Source organism: Neophocaena asiaeorientalis, unplaced genomic scaffold (assembly GCF_003031525.2).
Source record: "Neophocaena asiaeorientalis asiaeorientalis breed wild unplaced genomic scaffold, Neophocaena_asiaeorientalis_V1.1 scaffold114, whole genome shotgun sequence".
Taxonomy (NCBI): Eukaryota; Metazoa; Chordata; class Mammalia; order Artiodactyla; family Phocoenidae; genus Neophocaena; species Neophocaena asiaeorientalis.
The window spans coordinates 7,724,509-7,739,924 of record NW_020173116.1 but is presented as its reverse complement, the minus strand read 5'-3'; the positions used below and the strand labels follow the sequence as shown (position 1 = coordinate 7,739,924).

General features: G+C 49.9%; 1 protein-coding gene across 1 annotated transcript in view; it reads right to left on the bottom strand.

Annotated features, from left to right (window-relative positions):
* FER1L5 (fer-1 like family member 5) overlaps window positions 1-15,416 on the bottom strand; it is a 52,596-nt gene that overhangs the window by 18,522 nt on the left and 18,658 nt on the right. The window contains exons 15-20 of the mRNA XM_024744028.1: window positions 12,297-12,340; window positions 12,121-12,203; window positions 11,948-12,042; window positions 10,841-10,969; window positions 8,964-9,141; window positions 647-771 (exon numbers count right to left, since the gene is read on the bottom strand). Of these exons, the coding sequence (XP_024599796.1) occupies window positions 647-771; window positions 8,964-9,141; window positions 10,841-10,969; window positions 11,948-12,042; window positions 12,121-12,203; window positions 12,297-12,340 (654 nt within the window). The remainder of the gene's footprint in view (window positions 1-646; window positions 772-8,963; window positions 9,142-10,840; window positions 10,970-11,947; window positions 12,043-12,120; window positions 12,204-12,296; window positions 12,341-15,416) is intronic.

The window sequence follows — 15,416 nt, the reverse complement described above, 5'->3', positions numbered from 1 at the left end:
GGGAAGGAGCCAGGACAGGGTGGGACCGTGAAGAGGTTACCGGGCCCTGACACTGGGCTCCCCTTCTATCGGTGCGAGAAAGTCTCATCTGAGGCGGGGGCACCAGGTGACTCTCCTGCCTAAAACTGCTCTGCGGCTTCCTTCCTTAACAGTCACGAAGACCTTTTGTGATCGGACCCTTCCCAGCTACCCTGGCCTTATTTCCACCTCACTTCCGGGCCCCCACCACCCCCGAACTTCCTATCACCATGGCTCTGCCCGTCGTTCCCTTCTCTGCACCCCACCACTACCCCCAGCAAGACTCCAATGTCATCTCCTTTTTGAACACCTCCCCTGACTCTCCTCTCTTCATCTCCCCCACCCCAATCTCTCTGCCCCCATGGTTCTCCTGCATCTCCACCGCAGCCTTACTGCACTGCGTACCGCCTATTTGCATATCCGACTTCCCTGCTGGTGAAGACTGTGTCTACCCATCGTCGTGTCTTCAGTGCCTGTGTCTGGCACGTCCGTCTCAATTGGTGTGGAGTGCATGAGAGAGCTGAGTGACCGGGTTCCTAAGACTGCGATTCATTTTCCCAAGTCTCCCATCAATGACCCGGGTCTTTCCCTGTACCACCACCCCGTCCCCCATCCCCACACCACTCACCAGGCGGTCCCGAGTGAACTGGAGGAGGTTGAGGCAGTTCATGCGGAAGCTGACGTCCTCCCAGTAGGAGGTCACGGCCACGACGGGCTTGGTGTTGTACCAGGGCACATAATGGTAGATGTTCCCTGAGACACAGAGACACGAGCAGGGGATGGGGGCTGGAGGTCTGAGGGACAGTGTTCCCTCACTGTGTTCCCTCAGAGGACCTTTCTTGGGCTACTTCATTCCTCTAGGGTCTGCTAAGCATCCTTACTGGACTCCTCCTACTGGAAGGTGGGCTGCAGGCCAGTCCAGGATGGATGCGCTTTGCTGAGCACAGCCGGCTGGCCGGAGCATTCACTGTGCTCAGTGTCACACAGCCTCACGGAGTCCCCAGTTTATAGGTGGGAAAACCCAGGCTAGTGATGGGAAGCAGTTTCCCTGTGGTGGCACAACCAGGTGGTATAAAGCAGGCATTCAGTTCCAGAGCCCGTGCCCCTAACTCAGGCAAGATGCCAAGGCCAGGGGCCTGCCCTGAGGTAGGGTCTTCCTTCTGGGTGGTAGGTAGGCACATGAGGAGTGGGTCCTGTGTTCAGGAGCCCCAGGGTTTGGTTGGCGTGGGCAGACATCTGACATGAAGGGCCTGCCGTGCAGAGGAGTGGGGTAGAGGAGTAAGCATGGACACAGCCAGTGATGGGCTTGGCAGGCTGGGTCTCCTGGCCATGATCCTTATTGAAAAGAGCGGGGGACTTCCCTGGTGGTGCAGTGGTTAAGAATCCGCTTGCCAATGCAGGGGACGTGGGTTCAAGCCCTGGCCCGGGAAGATCCCACATGCCACGGAGAAGCTAAGCCCGTGAGCCAAAACTACTGAGCCTGCATGCCACAACTGCTGAGGCCCGTGCGCCCTAGAGCCCGTGCTCCACAACAAGAGAAGCCACCGCAATGAGAAGCCCGCGCACCTCAACGAAGACCCATCGCAGCCAAAAAATAAAATAATAAATACATTTATTTAAAAAAAGAAAAGAGGGGGGAGAAGCTAGGTGAAGCATAAAGGAATCTCTCTTTTTTTTTTTTTTGGCCACACTGTGTGGCTTGCGGGATTTTAGTTCCCTGACCAGGGATCGAACCCGGTCCCATGAGAGTGAAAGCGCGGAGTCCTAACCACTGGACCACCAGGGAATTCCCAAGGGATTCTTTTTATGAGATGTATTGCTGGGTTGACATAAAAGCAAGAAATCCACAGAAACCAAAAATAAAGTAAAAGCAGAAAGTCTGTGAGGCAAGCGGAAGCAAAGCAGACTTTTGTCCTCTGAGTTTCTGGCAAATCTCGGAGAACCGGTTCTTTTTGATGACTGCCAGGGCCCAGGAGAGAGAGCCGAGCACTGCCCGGGGTGGGCAGTCTAACAGGACACCCCATGTGACATGGGTGGAATTGCATCCCCTGTAAAACTTTGTTGAAGTCCCAATCCCTGCTACCTTTGCATGTGACCTTATTTGGAAATAGGGTCATTGCAGCTGTAATTAGGTAAGACGAGATCGTACTGGAGTAGGTTGGACCCTTAACCCATAAGGACTGGTGTCCTTACAAGCAGAGGAGAGGGACAGAGAGATGACAGGCCTGTAGAGACACAGAGACAGAGGCAGAACGCCATGTGGAGCTGCAGGCAGAGATGCAGTGATACATCTACAAGCCAAGGAGCACCGAAGATGGCAGGCAACACGTAGGAGCTGGGAGAGAGGCGTGGAAGAGATTCTCCCCTGGGTCCGTCAGAAGGAATCAACCCACCAACACCTTGATTTCAGACTTCTAGCCTCCAGAACTGTGAGAGAACTCATTCGTGTTGTTATAAGCCGCCCAGTTTGCAGTACATTCTGAGGGCAGCCCGAGCAAACTAGTCTGCTATGCAGAGCTGGCACTGCAAACCCTAAACCCTCAATCAGTGAGAAAGAATCCACCACACGGAAGAAGACAGTAAGGAAACCCACCCATCTCCAGTGTGGCTCCGGGTAGAGGGGCAGGAATTTTCCTGAAAATTCGTAACCACAAGTGGGGCCTCACGCAGGTTGCATTCTTCACTCATGCCACCTGCACGGTCCAGAGAAAACTTGACGCAGTCTCTGGTTGGCAGTGCCCCAGGTGACTAGAGGAGGCAAAGACAAATCCTCACTGGAGCATGAAATTTGGGTCAAGTCCCAAAGGATTCCCACAGATAAAGTTCCAAGAAAACGAGCAGCTAAGAAGCAATATACATACCCTCTACCCCAGCAATTCTGCTCCTACGTATACAACCAACAGAAAGGCATAGAACAGCATTATCAAAAGAAAAATGTTCAAGTAGCACTACTCATAACGGTCCAAAATTAGCAACCACCAAAATCTCCTTCAGCAGTAGAAGGCATAAATAAATTACGGTATTTGCACAATGGAATACTATACAGCGATGAGAATAAACGAGCCACAACTGCACCCAACAGCATCTAGGTTTGTGAATGCATTCCACAAATAAAATGCTGAGCAAAAGAAGCCAGGCACAAAACAATACATACCGTATGGTTTCTTTTATATAAAGTTAAAAACCAGACAAAACCAACTGGCAGTTAGGAGAGGGATAGCAGCCCTTGGCAGAGGGGGGCTCAGGGGCTCAGGGGCCCTCTGGGATGTTGGGACTTTGTTTCGTGGTCTGAATGTTGTTGTGTGGGTATGTCTGCCTTGCGATAATTCATTGAGCTGGACGCTTTGGTTTGTGCAGTCTTCCATAGATGTGTTATACTTGAATCAAAAGTTTACTCAAGAATTTAAGAAAATAGTGGGAGAAAAAAGGCAACATACATAAAATACAGTGTGTCAAATGGTGGAAAATGCTATGGAGAAGGATGAAATGAGGGAGAGGGATAGGGATCTGCCGGAAGTTTTTAATAGAATGTTTGATTACCTAAGGCCTCTCCTGAAAAATCTAGAAGAAATTATGCAGAATGCAGTCCAGAGAGATGAAAAACGTGGAAGAAAGATTTTTTTTTAATGGTCCATATTAAATGGGCCAGATTTAATAGCTTGCTTTCTTCCTTCCTTTCTTTCTTTCTTTCTTTCCTGCGTTGGGTCTTCATTGCTGCACACAGGCTTTCTCTAGCTGTGGTGAGCAGGGGCTACTCTTCGTTGTGGTGCGTGGGCTTCTCAGTGTGGTGGCTTCTCTTATTGCGGAGCACGGGCTCTAGGTGCATGGGCTTCAGTAGTTGTGGCACTAGGGCTCAGTAGTTGTGGCTCACGGGTTCTAGAGCGCAGGCTCAGTAGTTGTGGCGCACGGGCTAAGTTGCTCCGCGGCATGTGGGATCTTCCTGGACCAGGGCTCGAACCTGTGTCTCCTGAGTTAGCAGGCGGATTCTTAACCACTGCGCCACCAGAGAAGTCCCAAAAGGTTTTAAAATGTGCAGAACAGAGTGAGAAGTTCCACAGAGGATAGAGTGAATTCGAGACAGAGCTAGGAAAGAAAAGGGGAAGAGGTAATTTTCAAAGAGAAAGTATTTTATAATTATCCAGAATTGTTGAAAAGACGCCAGTTTCAGACCCTGGCACTGAGTGAATCACTGGAATGATAAATAAGCAGGGATCCGTGACTGGGGCTCTCAGGTATGAGCATGCCGATACGAGACAGCAATTTTCTTCTACTCTTGGAGAGCATACCAAAGCAACAAGGAGAAGGAAAATAACTCCATTTTCAGCAAAACAAGGAGGCAGATATAATCTGAGGCTCAAAATACACATGAGGGCTGCCAAAAGCAACTGTGAGTGCCCTAGGAGATGCAAGTATTGAAGGGTGGCAGAAGTCACCTGCGGGGAAGGAACAGCAAGACAGGCAGCGAGAGTCACGGCTTGACGGGAGCCGAGTGCAGAAAGTGCCGGCAAAAATCCACCCCCAGAACGAACCCAGGACTCGGACAAGGACATGTGAGCCGGCAAAACTCAGAAAACGAACAGAAAACCACCAAAAACATCACAGGAAGGAAGACCACATGAAAGGAAGCCCAAGGGACATTAGACTCTGCAGATAATCCAGAGAGAGGCACAGAAATAAGAAAAGCGACCAAAATAAGATGGAAATAAAGATCCAAAAAGGGTCAGTGAGAAAATGACAGATATAGAAGAAAACCAAGGAGAATTATTTAGGTCATAAATGGAGACCCCAAAGTAGAAAACCTGAACAATGGAACAGAATATTTTAAAATATAATTAAAAAAAACTCACATGGGAAAAGGATAGTCCTTTTAACAAATGGTGCTTGAAAAGTTGGATACCCATAGGACAATTAATTCAAAATGAAGCATAGAGCTAAATGTAAGAATTAAAACTAAAACATTTTAGAAGAAAAAATTGGAGAAAATCTTCATGATCCTGGGTTGGGCAAAGAGTTCTTAGGTATGACACGATAAAAGAAAAAAAAAAAATTGAACTTCAGCCAGTTGAAAATGTTTGCACTTCAAAAAACACCATTAAGGGCTTCCCTGGTGGCGCAGTGGTTGAGAGTCCACCTGCCGATGCAGGGGACACGGGTTCGTGCCCCGGTTTGAGAGGATCCCACATGCCGCGGAGCGGCTGGGCCCGTGAGCCATGGCCGCTGAGCCTGCGTGTCCGGAGCCTGTGCTCCGCAACGGGAGAGGCCACCACAGTGAGAGGCCCGCGTACCGCAAAAGACACCATTAAGAAAAGGAAAAGACAAGCCACAGACTATTTGCAAATCATATATCTGATAAAGGACTTGTATTTAGAATATATAAAGGACTCCTACAACTCAATAATAAGGCGAATGATCCAACTAAAAAATGAGCAGAAGATTTGAATAGACGTATAAACAAAGAAGATGCATGAGTGGCTGAGAGCACATGAAAAGATGCTCAGTATCATTAGATATTAGGGAAATGCAAATTACAGCCACAATGAGATGTATGTCCACAGTAATAAATACATAAAAAGAGGAAATAACGAGCATTGTTGAGGATGTGAAGAGACTGCAGCATCACGCATTGCTGAGGGAATGTAAAATGGTGCAGGCACCTTAGAAAAGTTTGGCAGTGTCTTAAAAAGCTATTCCACTTCTAACTATATGTCCACACAGAGGCTTGTACGTAAACATTCATAGCAGCTTCCTTCATAATAGACAAGAAGTAGAGGTAACACAGTGACCATGAACTAATGAGTGGATTAACAAATGATGAATGATACGTGTGTATGATGGAATACTATTAGGCAATAAAAACGAATGAAGGGGCTTCCCTGGTGGCGCAGTGGTTGAGAATCTGCCTGCCAATGCAGGGGACATGGGTTCGAGCCCTGGTCTGGGAGGATCCCACGTGCCGCGGAGCAACTAGGCCCGTGAGCCACAATTACTGAGCCTGCGCGTCCGGAGCCTGTGCTCTGCAACAAGAGAGGCCGCGATAGTGAGAGGCCCGCGCACCGCGATGAAGAGTGGCCCCCACTTGCCGCAACTAGAGAAAGCCCTCGCACAGAAATGAAGACCCAACACAGCCAAAAATAAATAAATTAAAAAAAAAATAAAAAGCAAAACAGCGAGAGAGAGAGAGAGAGAGGGAAGAGATTTTGGAAAAAACAAAAAAACAAAAAACGAACGAAGGACTGATGTATGCTACACCATGGATAAGCCTCTACAACATTATGCCAAGTGAAGGCCAGATGCAAAAGGCCACATATTGTGCGATGCTTTTAATATGAAAAGTCCAGAAAAAGTAAATACACAGAGACAGAAGGAGATTGGTAGTTGCGTGGGCCCTGGGATGGGAATGCCAGAATGACTCCAAACAAACATGAGGGCTTTCTTGGGGAGATAGGGTGTAAGATGGGGCACAGTGATGGCTGTCCAAGTCTGTGAATTTACGAACATTTATTAAATGGTACAAAACAAGTGGGTTTTATGGTATGTAAATTACACCACTAAATAAATTACTAACAAAAGAAAAGAAGACTTGAATCTACATATTGAAAGATCCACCATATGCCAGGGAAGACCGCCCCCGGAGGATGAACATGCGGCCACAACCTACTGAAGTTATTGGACTTTCAAGATAAAGAAAGAGCCTTTGGGCAGCTGGACAAAGAAATGAAGAAATCTATAGGGGAAAAAAAAAAATCAGAAAGAGAAAATGCATTCGTTATGAAACTTTAAGAAACCACAAACTTCTAGAAAGAAACATTGGAGAATTCCTTAATAAATTTGGAGTGGAAAAGATCTAATTATGACTCAGAAGCCAGAAGCCATAAAACAAATGTTTGCATACGTTAAAAAAAAAAGTTTTCATGGGGGAAAAAAAAACCCCAGAACACCGTAAGCAAAGCTGTGAGACAAATAGAAGATATATATTTAGAGCTCATATCGCAAAGGCCTGATTTCCCTAATAGTTGAAGGGATCCTAGAAATCAATAAGAAAATTGCTAACATCCCAATAGAATAAAAGAGAAAATTATATAAACAGTCAACTAACACCAAGGGAAATACAAATGACTTTTAAACATATGAAAATATGTCTAACCTCATTTATAATGCGAGAAATACAAATGACAACTACACCAAAATACCGTTTTTCACTTATCGGACTGATAAAAATCCAAAAGTTTATGCCAGATTTTTTTCTTTTTTTTTTTTTTTGCAGGCCTCTCACTGTCGTGGCCTCTCCCGTTGCGGAGCACAGGCTCCGGATGCACAGGCTCAGCGGCCATGGCTCACGGGCCCAGCCGCTCCGCGGCCTGTGGGATCTTCCCGGACCAGGGCACGAACCCATGTCCCCTGCATCAGCAGGCGGACTCCAAACCACTGCGCCACCAGGGAAGCCCCTATGCCAGATTTTGATAAGGCTCTCACATTGCAGGAGTGTACAATGGTACAACATTTATGGAGGATAATCAGGGTGCAGCCAGGAAAAGAAAACATCATACCAGATATTTGAAACAGAGGGGATTTGATAGAGAAAACATGTTTATGAAAGGGCCAAGAGATCAAAAAGGGGAAACTGAAGTTACTGAGACATTAGTAACTAGAGGAAGAAGCTACTACTTCCAGGGCTGGGGGGAAGGGACACAGTGGTATGACCAGAGACAAAAGCAGAGCCATGGCTGCATCACTGAGTTTGCTGCACGGGGTACTGGAACCAATCAGAAAATGATGCCCAACCAGTAGTGAAACTGCAGAGGAGCGGCTGCCTGGCCAAGTCTGGAACCATGGAGAGATGGGAGTTAAGCTGGGATCTCTGAAGGGATGTAGCTACTTCCAGAGACGTCTCCTGAATCAGAGAGAGAGGGGAAGAGGAAGGGGAAGAAGGAGGAGGAGGGGAAAAGAGGTGAGAGGAGGGGAGGAGAGGAGAAGAGAAGGGAAGGGAACAAGAATATCTCCCCTTGGGCTTCCCTGGTGGCGCAGTGGTTGAGAGTCCGCCTGCCGATGCAGGGGACATGGGTTCGTGCCCCGGTCCGGGAGGATCCCACATGCCGTGGAGTGGCTGGGCCCGTGAGCCATGGCCGCTGGGCCTGCGCGTCCGGAGCCTGTGCTCTGCAACGGGAGAGGCCACAACAGTGAGAGGCCTGCGTACCACAAAAAAAAAACACAGGCAGACAAGGGGGATGCATGGAAAGCCCTCCATGGGTGATGAGAGGGTGAAGCTGACAAAGATGAAAGTGAGATAGTGTTCCTCTAGAGCAGTGATTCTCAAACTTTAGCACGCATCCCAGTCACCTGGAGGGCTTGTTGAAACGCAGATTGCTGTTCTGTTTTCTGCTTCTGTAGGTGTGGAGTGAAGCCAAGAATATGCATTTCTATCAGTTCCCAGGTGACGTTGATGGGGCTGGCCTAGGGACTGCACTTCGAGAAACTTATAGTGCCCCATAGAAGTGTCCAATGAGTATACGTTGGATGAAAGGATGGACGGGTGGATGGGTGGTTGGTTGGGTGGTAGTTGAATGGATGAATGTGTGGATAAGTGGATTGAAGGATGGATGGAAGGTGGGCAGGTGAGTAGTGGATGGTAGCCACATGGCTGGATGGGGGTGGTTCAGAGTAGCAGGAAAGAAGATGAGGTTGGGAAGCTGTGGTGTGGAATGTAGTGTAGAGAAGGACTTGAAGTCAAAACCTAGTTTCAGTTCTTGTCATGGGTTCACCACCTACTAGCTAGCTGTGCAATGTTTGGCAGGTAACTTCACCTCCCTGAAGCTCACTTTCCTCACATCTAAATGTGGGTTAACGATGCCTGTGAATGTACCGTGAGCTAATACCATTAAAAGGGCCAACACAGAGCCCGGCATGCACTGGCTGCTCTCTACTCTTTTGTTGGATCTGACTCTTACCATCATATATCACTTGGCTGTACTGTGTGGTGGAGACGAGAGGCTTGTAACTCAGGTCCGTCTTGTTTCCATAGTGACCAATGCTGACCTCGAATTGTATCAGGTCCTTAAAGTTGGGCATCATGGTACAGGAAAGGAAGATGACGCACAGTCCATACTTTTGGCGGTTCTGGTGCTTCTAAAACAACAACCCACCACATCCCCAGTGCGTAAGCCAAGGGATGAACAAGGCTATAGAGACAGGCAGGGAGGCGAGCATGAGGTGCCCACTTTCCTTCAAAAGCTACCTTTGCTTCTATTCAGGGTGACCTAGACCATCACTGAACCCCCGCCCCCCTCAAAATCCTGCCTTGACTCCCACTCACCTGGCTGATCAAGGGAAGTTCCTCCCAGGACTTCCGTCACCTGGCCCCCTCCACCCAGCCGGCCCTGGCTCCTCCTCTTCCTGAAATCGGGCAGGAGGGTCTTCTCCCTGGTCAGGCTAGACTCTGAGTTGGGCCACCCCCACCCCTCTCCGTTTTGCCTAAATGCCCCCCATCGGATGAGACCGAGTGTGGGCAGGGGTGCGGGGTGGAGGATGCATACACACACACATCTGCTCTTGGCTTTTGTCAAACCCCATCCTCCCACCGTGAGTCCGTCTGCTCAGGTCCTCTGTCCATCATGTGAGCCCCTCTCTCATTTCCACTGTCTACCTCTGCCCTACTTATGCATTCTCCCAGTCTGCTCACTAGCTCAAGTCTCCCCCTCTTAAAAAATAACCCTCCTTCTCCCATCTGAGCCACTATCTAGCTGTAACCTGATCTTATCTCCTTCAACTTTGCAGCCAAGTTTCTATGCACTTGCCTCTATGCACCGTCTGTAACTTCTCCCTCCCGCCCAAGGCAGCCTGGCTTCTCTCCTGACCCAAGGCTACTGGTGTCTTCCTAATAACCAGCGCACGCTTTTGGGTCCTCAGCCCTTCTCTCCTCCACATTCAGATCGCTGCTCGCTCCTTTCTGCAACTCTCCCCTCCGGGGGCTGCCTCAGTTCTCCGCTTTGCAGACTCCCCCTCCGTCTCTCTGCAGAGTCACCCTCCTCCTCCAGTCTCATAGGCTGTGCTTCCTGATGGGCTCCAGCCTCAGCTCCCTTCTCCTTTCACTCCACCTACTCCCCAGGGCAATTCCTCCAGAACCTTGGATAGATCCTTGGATGTGTGTTGATGACACATCTGGCTGTCTAGCAGCCTTGAGGACTGGTCTTCGTGGGTGTCTCACAAGCACACGTCAAAGGTGGGACTCATCATCTCCCCCAGACCTGTTCCTCCTTTGGGGAGCCCATGTTGATGTACGCCCCCCACCTTCCCACCTCATCACCTGAGGCAGAAAAGGGGAGTCAGCCTCACTTCTTAGTGTCCTGTCGGTCAGTGGCTCTGATCGTTGTTTCCAGAGGGTCTCTGGTACCTGCTCCCTCCTCTCCAGTTCTCCTCCCCTGTAACTGTGTCCCCATTCCTCCTAAGTGGGTGGCCCAATTTACTCCCTTCCAGTCTCTTCCTGACTCTGTTCCTCCTGCCCCTTCCTGCCTCAGTGACCCTCCTTGGCCTTCAGGAAGAAATCCAGGCTCCTTAGAACATCATTTCTCCTTAATTGGATTACACATCTCTTAAACTGAAGCCTTGTCTTTACTGGGTCCCCTAACCTCCTGGGATTGGCACGGCAGGAAGCCCCCATAGGGGCTTAGCAAAGACTCAGGTGGATCGACCAAACATCCTCACACATCCAAAAAGCTCATTCCACTGCTGGCCAGGGCCTCTTGCAATGTCAGAAGCGGGACCCACAGCAGACCAGGGGCAGGCAGAGGAGCTCCTTCTTCCTGGGTTACCTGGTTCCTGTGGTTACCTCTATGCTGATGACATCTCGGGAGAGATCCTTCATCACAGCATCTTGACGGGACTTGACATGGGTGATTAACTCCAGGAAGACTCGGCCTCGATAAGCTAAACCATCCTTAACGATGTTGGGAATAGTCTAGTGTGACAGGAAGGAAAACGGCGAGAAAAGGGATGAGAGACAAAAAAAAAAAACAACCAGGAAAGTCTCCCCTGAAACCTCTGTAGGAAGGACAGGGTTGTCCTGTAACTTCCTACCTAGGGCTGACCACAGTCCCAGGGAGGAATTCCAGAAACTCCAGTCACGGCCATGCCTGGAAACCTCTGGGCCCTGAGCCATCTTCTACACCCTTAGGTCCACTCTTCCCCTTCATGCAGTTCTACCTGCTGGCCCACCTGATGGGCCCTGTTCCTGGTAAACCCTTCATGCTTGGAGGGGACCGTGGCACCTATTGAATTATCCCAGCCTGGCCAATCAGGACAGGCCCCGCCTCCTCAGCAACAGTGATTGGTCAAAGGGGAGCACACATGACCTAGGAAGGCCAATTAGAATGCTTCCCTGGCCTTCCCTAGTAGAGGCTTCTATGGTCCTCTTCCCAGCAGGGAGGCAAGACTGCAGTAGGAACGAATGAGGCCCAGGAAAGAGCAGGAGAGATGAGAGATGGAGTGAGCATGGGAGAGTCTCCTAATGGCATCGAGGTCCTGGTTTCTGTAGCTCTTCCTCACTCAGATTCCTTCCCAGCCCCATTCCCTTCTTTTGCCAATTGGCTTTCTGGCATTTACCACCAGTCTTGAATAACCCAGGGCTTTTCCACATTTACCTGTGCTGTTTCTTTTGTTGCCTATGACGTTCCACCTGCCGAAACTCTTACCTGAGGTCTCATCTCAATGTCCCTTCCTCAGTGACTGCCCAGAGCACTCCATCTGTTCCTTTCTTGTGCCACAGCACATGCCCCGTATTTATATGGCCATTTATGTACAGACTTCAAGTCCTCTACTGGAGTGTGGCGGACAGAAACCAGGGCCTGGCCCTCCCCAGGCAGTTCCCAGGCCCCGGTGCCTTACACATGGTTGGTTTTACCTCCTCTGTTCCCTAGAGCTGACATGAGAAGCTTACAGCGTCTTCCTCCTTGATCCTGAAAGGGGCCTTTTTACCCCCATGGAGAGTCAGGAAGCTGGGGCCAAAGCAGGGGAGGAAGCCAGAGTACATGCCTGCAAGGGGAGAGGGTGAGAAGGGCCCCCAGGTCCGGGTGGGAGAGGTGCAGGAGGCGGGGCCGGGGGCTTGCTTGCCTTCTATTTCTGCTCCAGTGGAAGAGATCTGGTTGAGGGACAGGCTGACTGTCCCGATCTCATCATGGCACTTGTTCCCGGGGCTGGAGAGAAACACACCCTGCAGGCTGAGCCCCTGGCCCAGCTCTGATTTCTTCCTCCCTGGCGTGTTTTCCAGTCTCCACCCAGTTGCTCACCAGTCCAAGACTCTGAACTTGATGTAGCTGGAGAGGCAGGGCAGCTGCAAGGGGCAAGCGAGAGGGGCAGTGGGTGCCTGCTCGGATGGCCTGGGCCTTGCTGAAACTGGGAGCAGGTGGAAAGTCCTGAGTCTGGGTCAAGGCCTGGCTCGGTTACCAGTGAGCCCAGTGGGACTGACCATGGGAGCTTATGGACCTTTGGCTGTGGGCCCCCCACTGCATCGGCCCTTTGCAAGGGCCTGGGAAAGGCCTTGGACTGTGTCCCATGATCATTTTGTATTCTTATTCTTAAAATGGTCCCTCATTACATAAGCTCCCTAGTGGACCTGGCTTCCCTGGTGGTGCAGTGGTTAAGAATCCACCTGCCAATGCAGGAGACATGGGTTCGAGCCCTGGTCTGGGAAGATCCCATATGCCGCAGAGCAACTAAGCCCGCGAGCCACAACTACTGAGCCCGCGTGCCACAACTACTGAAGCCTGTGTGCCTACAGCCGGTGCTCTGCAACAAGGGAAGCCATGAAAATGAGAAGTCCACGCACCTCAACGAAGACCCAACACAGTCAAAAATAAAAACAAATAAATAAATAAATGTATAAAATTTATTTTATAAATTTTATAAAATAAATTGGGTCCTAGTGGACCAGAGTCCACCCTACTTTGGGCTGCATGATTGCAGTCCTCACACGGCCCTTCAGTCTGGAGGCCTGTTTACCAAGCCTCATGGGGAGGTTGTAGGCCTCCAATGTCTTCCTCATGTTTAGCAGTTAACCTTTATTTATTTATTTTAATTTAATTTAATTTAATTTTTTTTTGGCCATGCCCCGCAGCTTGTGGGATCTTAGTTCCCCGACCAGGGATTGAACCTGGGCCCTCAGCACTGAGAGCACGGAGTCCTAACCACTGGACCGCCAGGGAATTCCCTAGCACCTAACCTTTAAACAGCAGGACATCTATCTCCTCAAAGAGTAAATCATAACAGCTGCCACTCTGGGGAGGCTTCTGTTGTCCTCAGCATGTCCTGAATGGTCTACGTGGATCACCTGAGAGACCCACCCCGCCTACAACCCCAGAAGCCAGGAGCTATGATTATTCCTATTTTCAGACAGGAACACTGTGGCACAGAGAGGCTGAGTTCCTGAAGTTCTCATGTAACATGCAGAGCCCCTACCCACTCTGGCAAGGCCTGACTGTCCCTATTTACCGAGCGGGACTGAGGCCCAGAGAGGGACTTGCTTGAGATCGCACGGTAAGGGGTAGAATCAGGATTGGAACCCAAGCTTCTGAGTCTTACCTCTGCTCTGCCCTCAGTTATAAAAACAAAAAATCCACGTATAAAACAGAGCTGTTAGGGGTGAGGCCTGAGTGGGCCCCAAATCCTCTCAGCTGGAGCCTCTTCTCTGCTCACAGCAGTTCCTCGGGTGTGGCCTGGGGTCCTCAGTTCTCCACTCCCCTCTCCTTTTCCCCTTGCCATGGAAGCCGAGGGTCAGGGGGAGCGGGGAAAGAAAGGGCTTTCCAGCTGAGCATCTGATTAGTAAGCTACGAGGAGATCACCCAGGTTAAGGAAGGACACTGGAAGTGGAGAGATGGGAGTCGTTGGGCATCCAGGTCTTCCAAAGTACCAAACCCTCCATATTTGAATTTATGGTGGAACCATCTGTTCATCCATCCTTGGGAAGTCTCCTCCCCTTTCCCAGTTCCTTGTCTTGATTCCCCTCCTGTCCGGGAGCCCTTGAACTGCTAACTGGCACAGACCATTTTCAGCAGCGCGCCCCCTGCAGCCTGCCTTGCTGGGGCCCTCACCAGCTGTTCTCAGATGCCACTGGCTGTGCAGTCATCCCGCCACTTCCGAGTGAGTTCACATCTGCCTGCTGCACTTCCAGAGGGCTAGTGACAATGAGGCCTGCACCCAAATCGCCCCAGCGCCGGAGACTGTGTCTTCAGGAAATGGGTGAGGGTCCAGAGTGTGTTTGGACATCTTAAGACATTGGAAGCCCTCTTTCAAGGATGAAGGGGGGCCTGGCCCCCCTGACTGCACCTCCCCACTGTCTTCTGAGCCTGAAGGAAGCTGAATGTGAGCGAGGACATCCAAGGCCCTGAGCATCCACAGAGAAACTAAGGATTCCAGCCATGAGCTTCATCACAGCTAGAAAAGGTGGGAGGGAGCAAGGGTGGGGGATGGACTGGGCCCCCTCTAAAATCTCTCCCTACTTTAAGAATCTATAAAGTCACCCAAGAAGGTGGGGATTATGAGGAATGGTTAAAAATGATGACTCATGGGGACTTCCCTGGTGGCGCAGTGGGTCAGAATCCGCCTGCCAATGCAGGGGATGTGGGTTTGATCCCTGGTCCGGGAAGATCCCACATGCCACGGAGCAGCTAAGCCTGTGAGCCATAACTACTGAGCCTGCGCTCTAGAGCCCGTGTGCCACAACCACTGAGCCCACGTGCCACAACTACTGAAGCCCGCGTGCCTAGAGTCAGTGCTCCACAATCAAAAAAAAAAAAAAAAAAAAAAAAAAGATGACTCACGAGGAGGCAGAAGATTCTACGAGAAGCAGGGAGGAGGGTCCACAGAAGGGTAGCTAATTTCACGTCACACAAATGTAAGGTAGGTATAAGGAAAGCAAAACACTCCCTGGGTAGCCAGACAGATGCCACACAAAGTTCTGTACACTCTCACTTATGGGAGTGCCCAAGTTCTCTCTCACACTGCATACCCTTATTTTACACACAGCTCTTAGAAGCCTGGCGTGGAGTCAAAAGGCAATCAAGGCTCTCCCAGGGCTTGGAGAAAACTGACATCCACACCGCTGATAGGTGACTGAGAAGGACTGAAAGGCTTTAGAAATCAGACTACAGAACCCCACAGAGAAGAGCATGTTGGGGCCATTTAATGTGGGAACAAACAGCCCCACACTACATGTAGCCAGCATGTAACTGTGTTCCTGTAGTGCCTCTAAGCCATCAACAAAGAGCTATAATTATATTCAGGGTGCATTGCCTAGAAGATAAGAAAATGCATAATACAATTTAGAATGAGTCTTGAAAGTGATTGCTTTTTCTTTTTTTATGTAGGTGAAAGGGCACGTTTAAGTTCTCTGGAAGTTCAGTTGTAGGGTC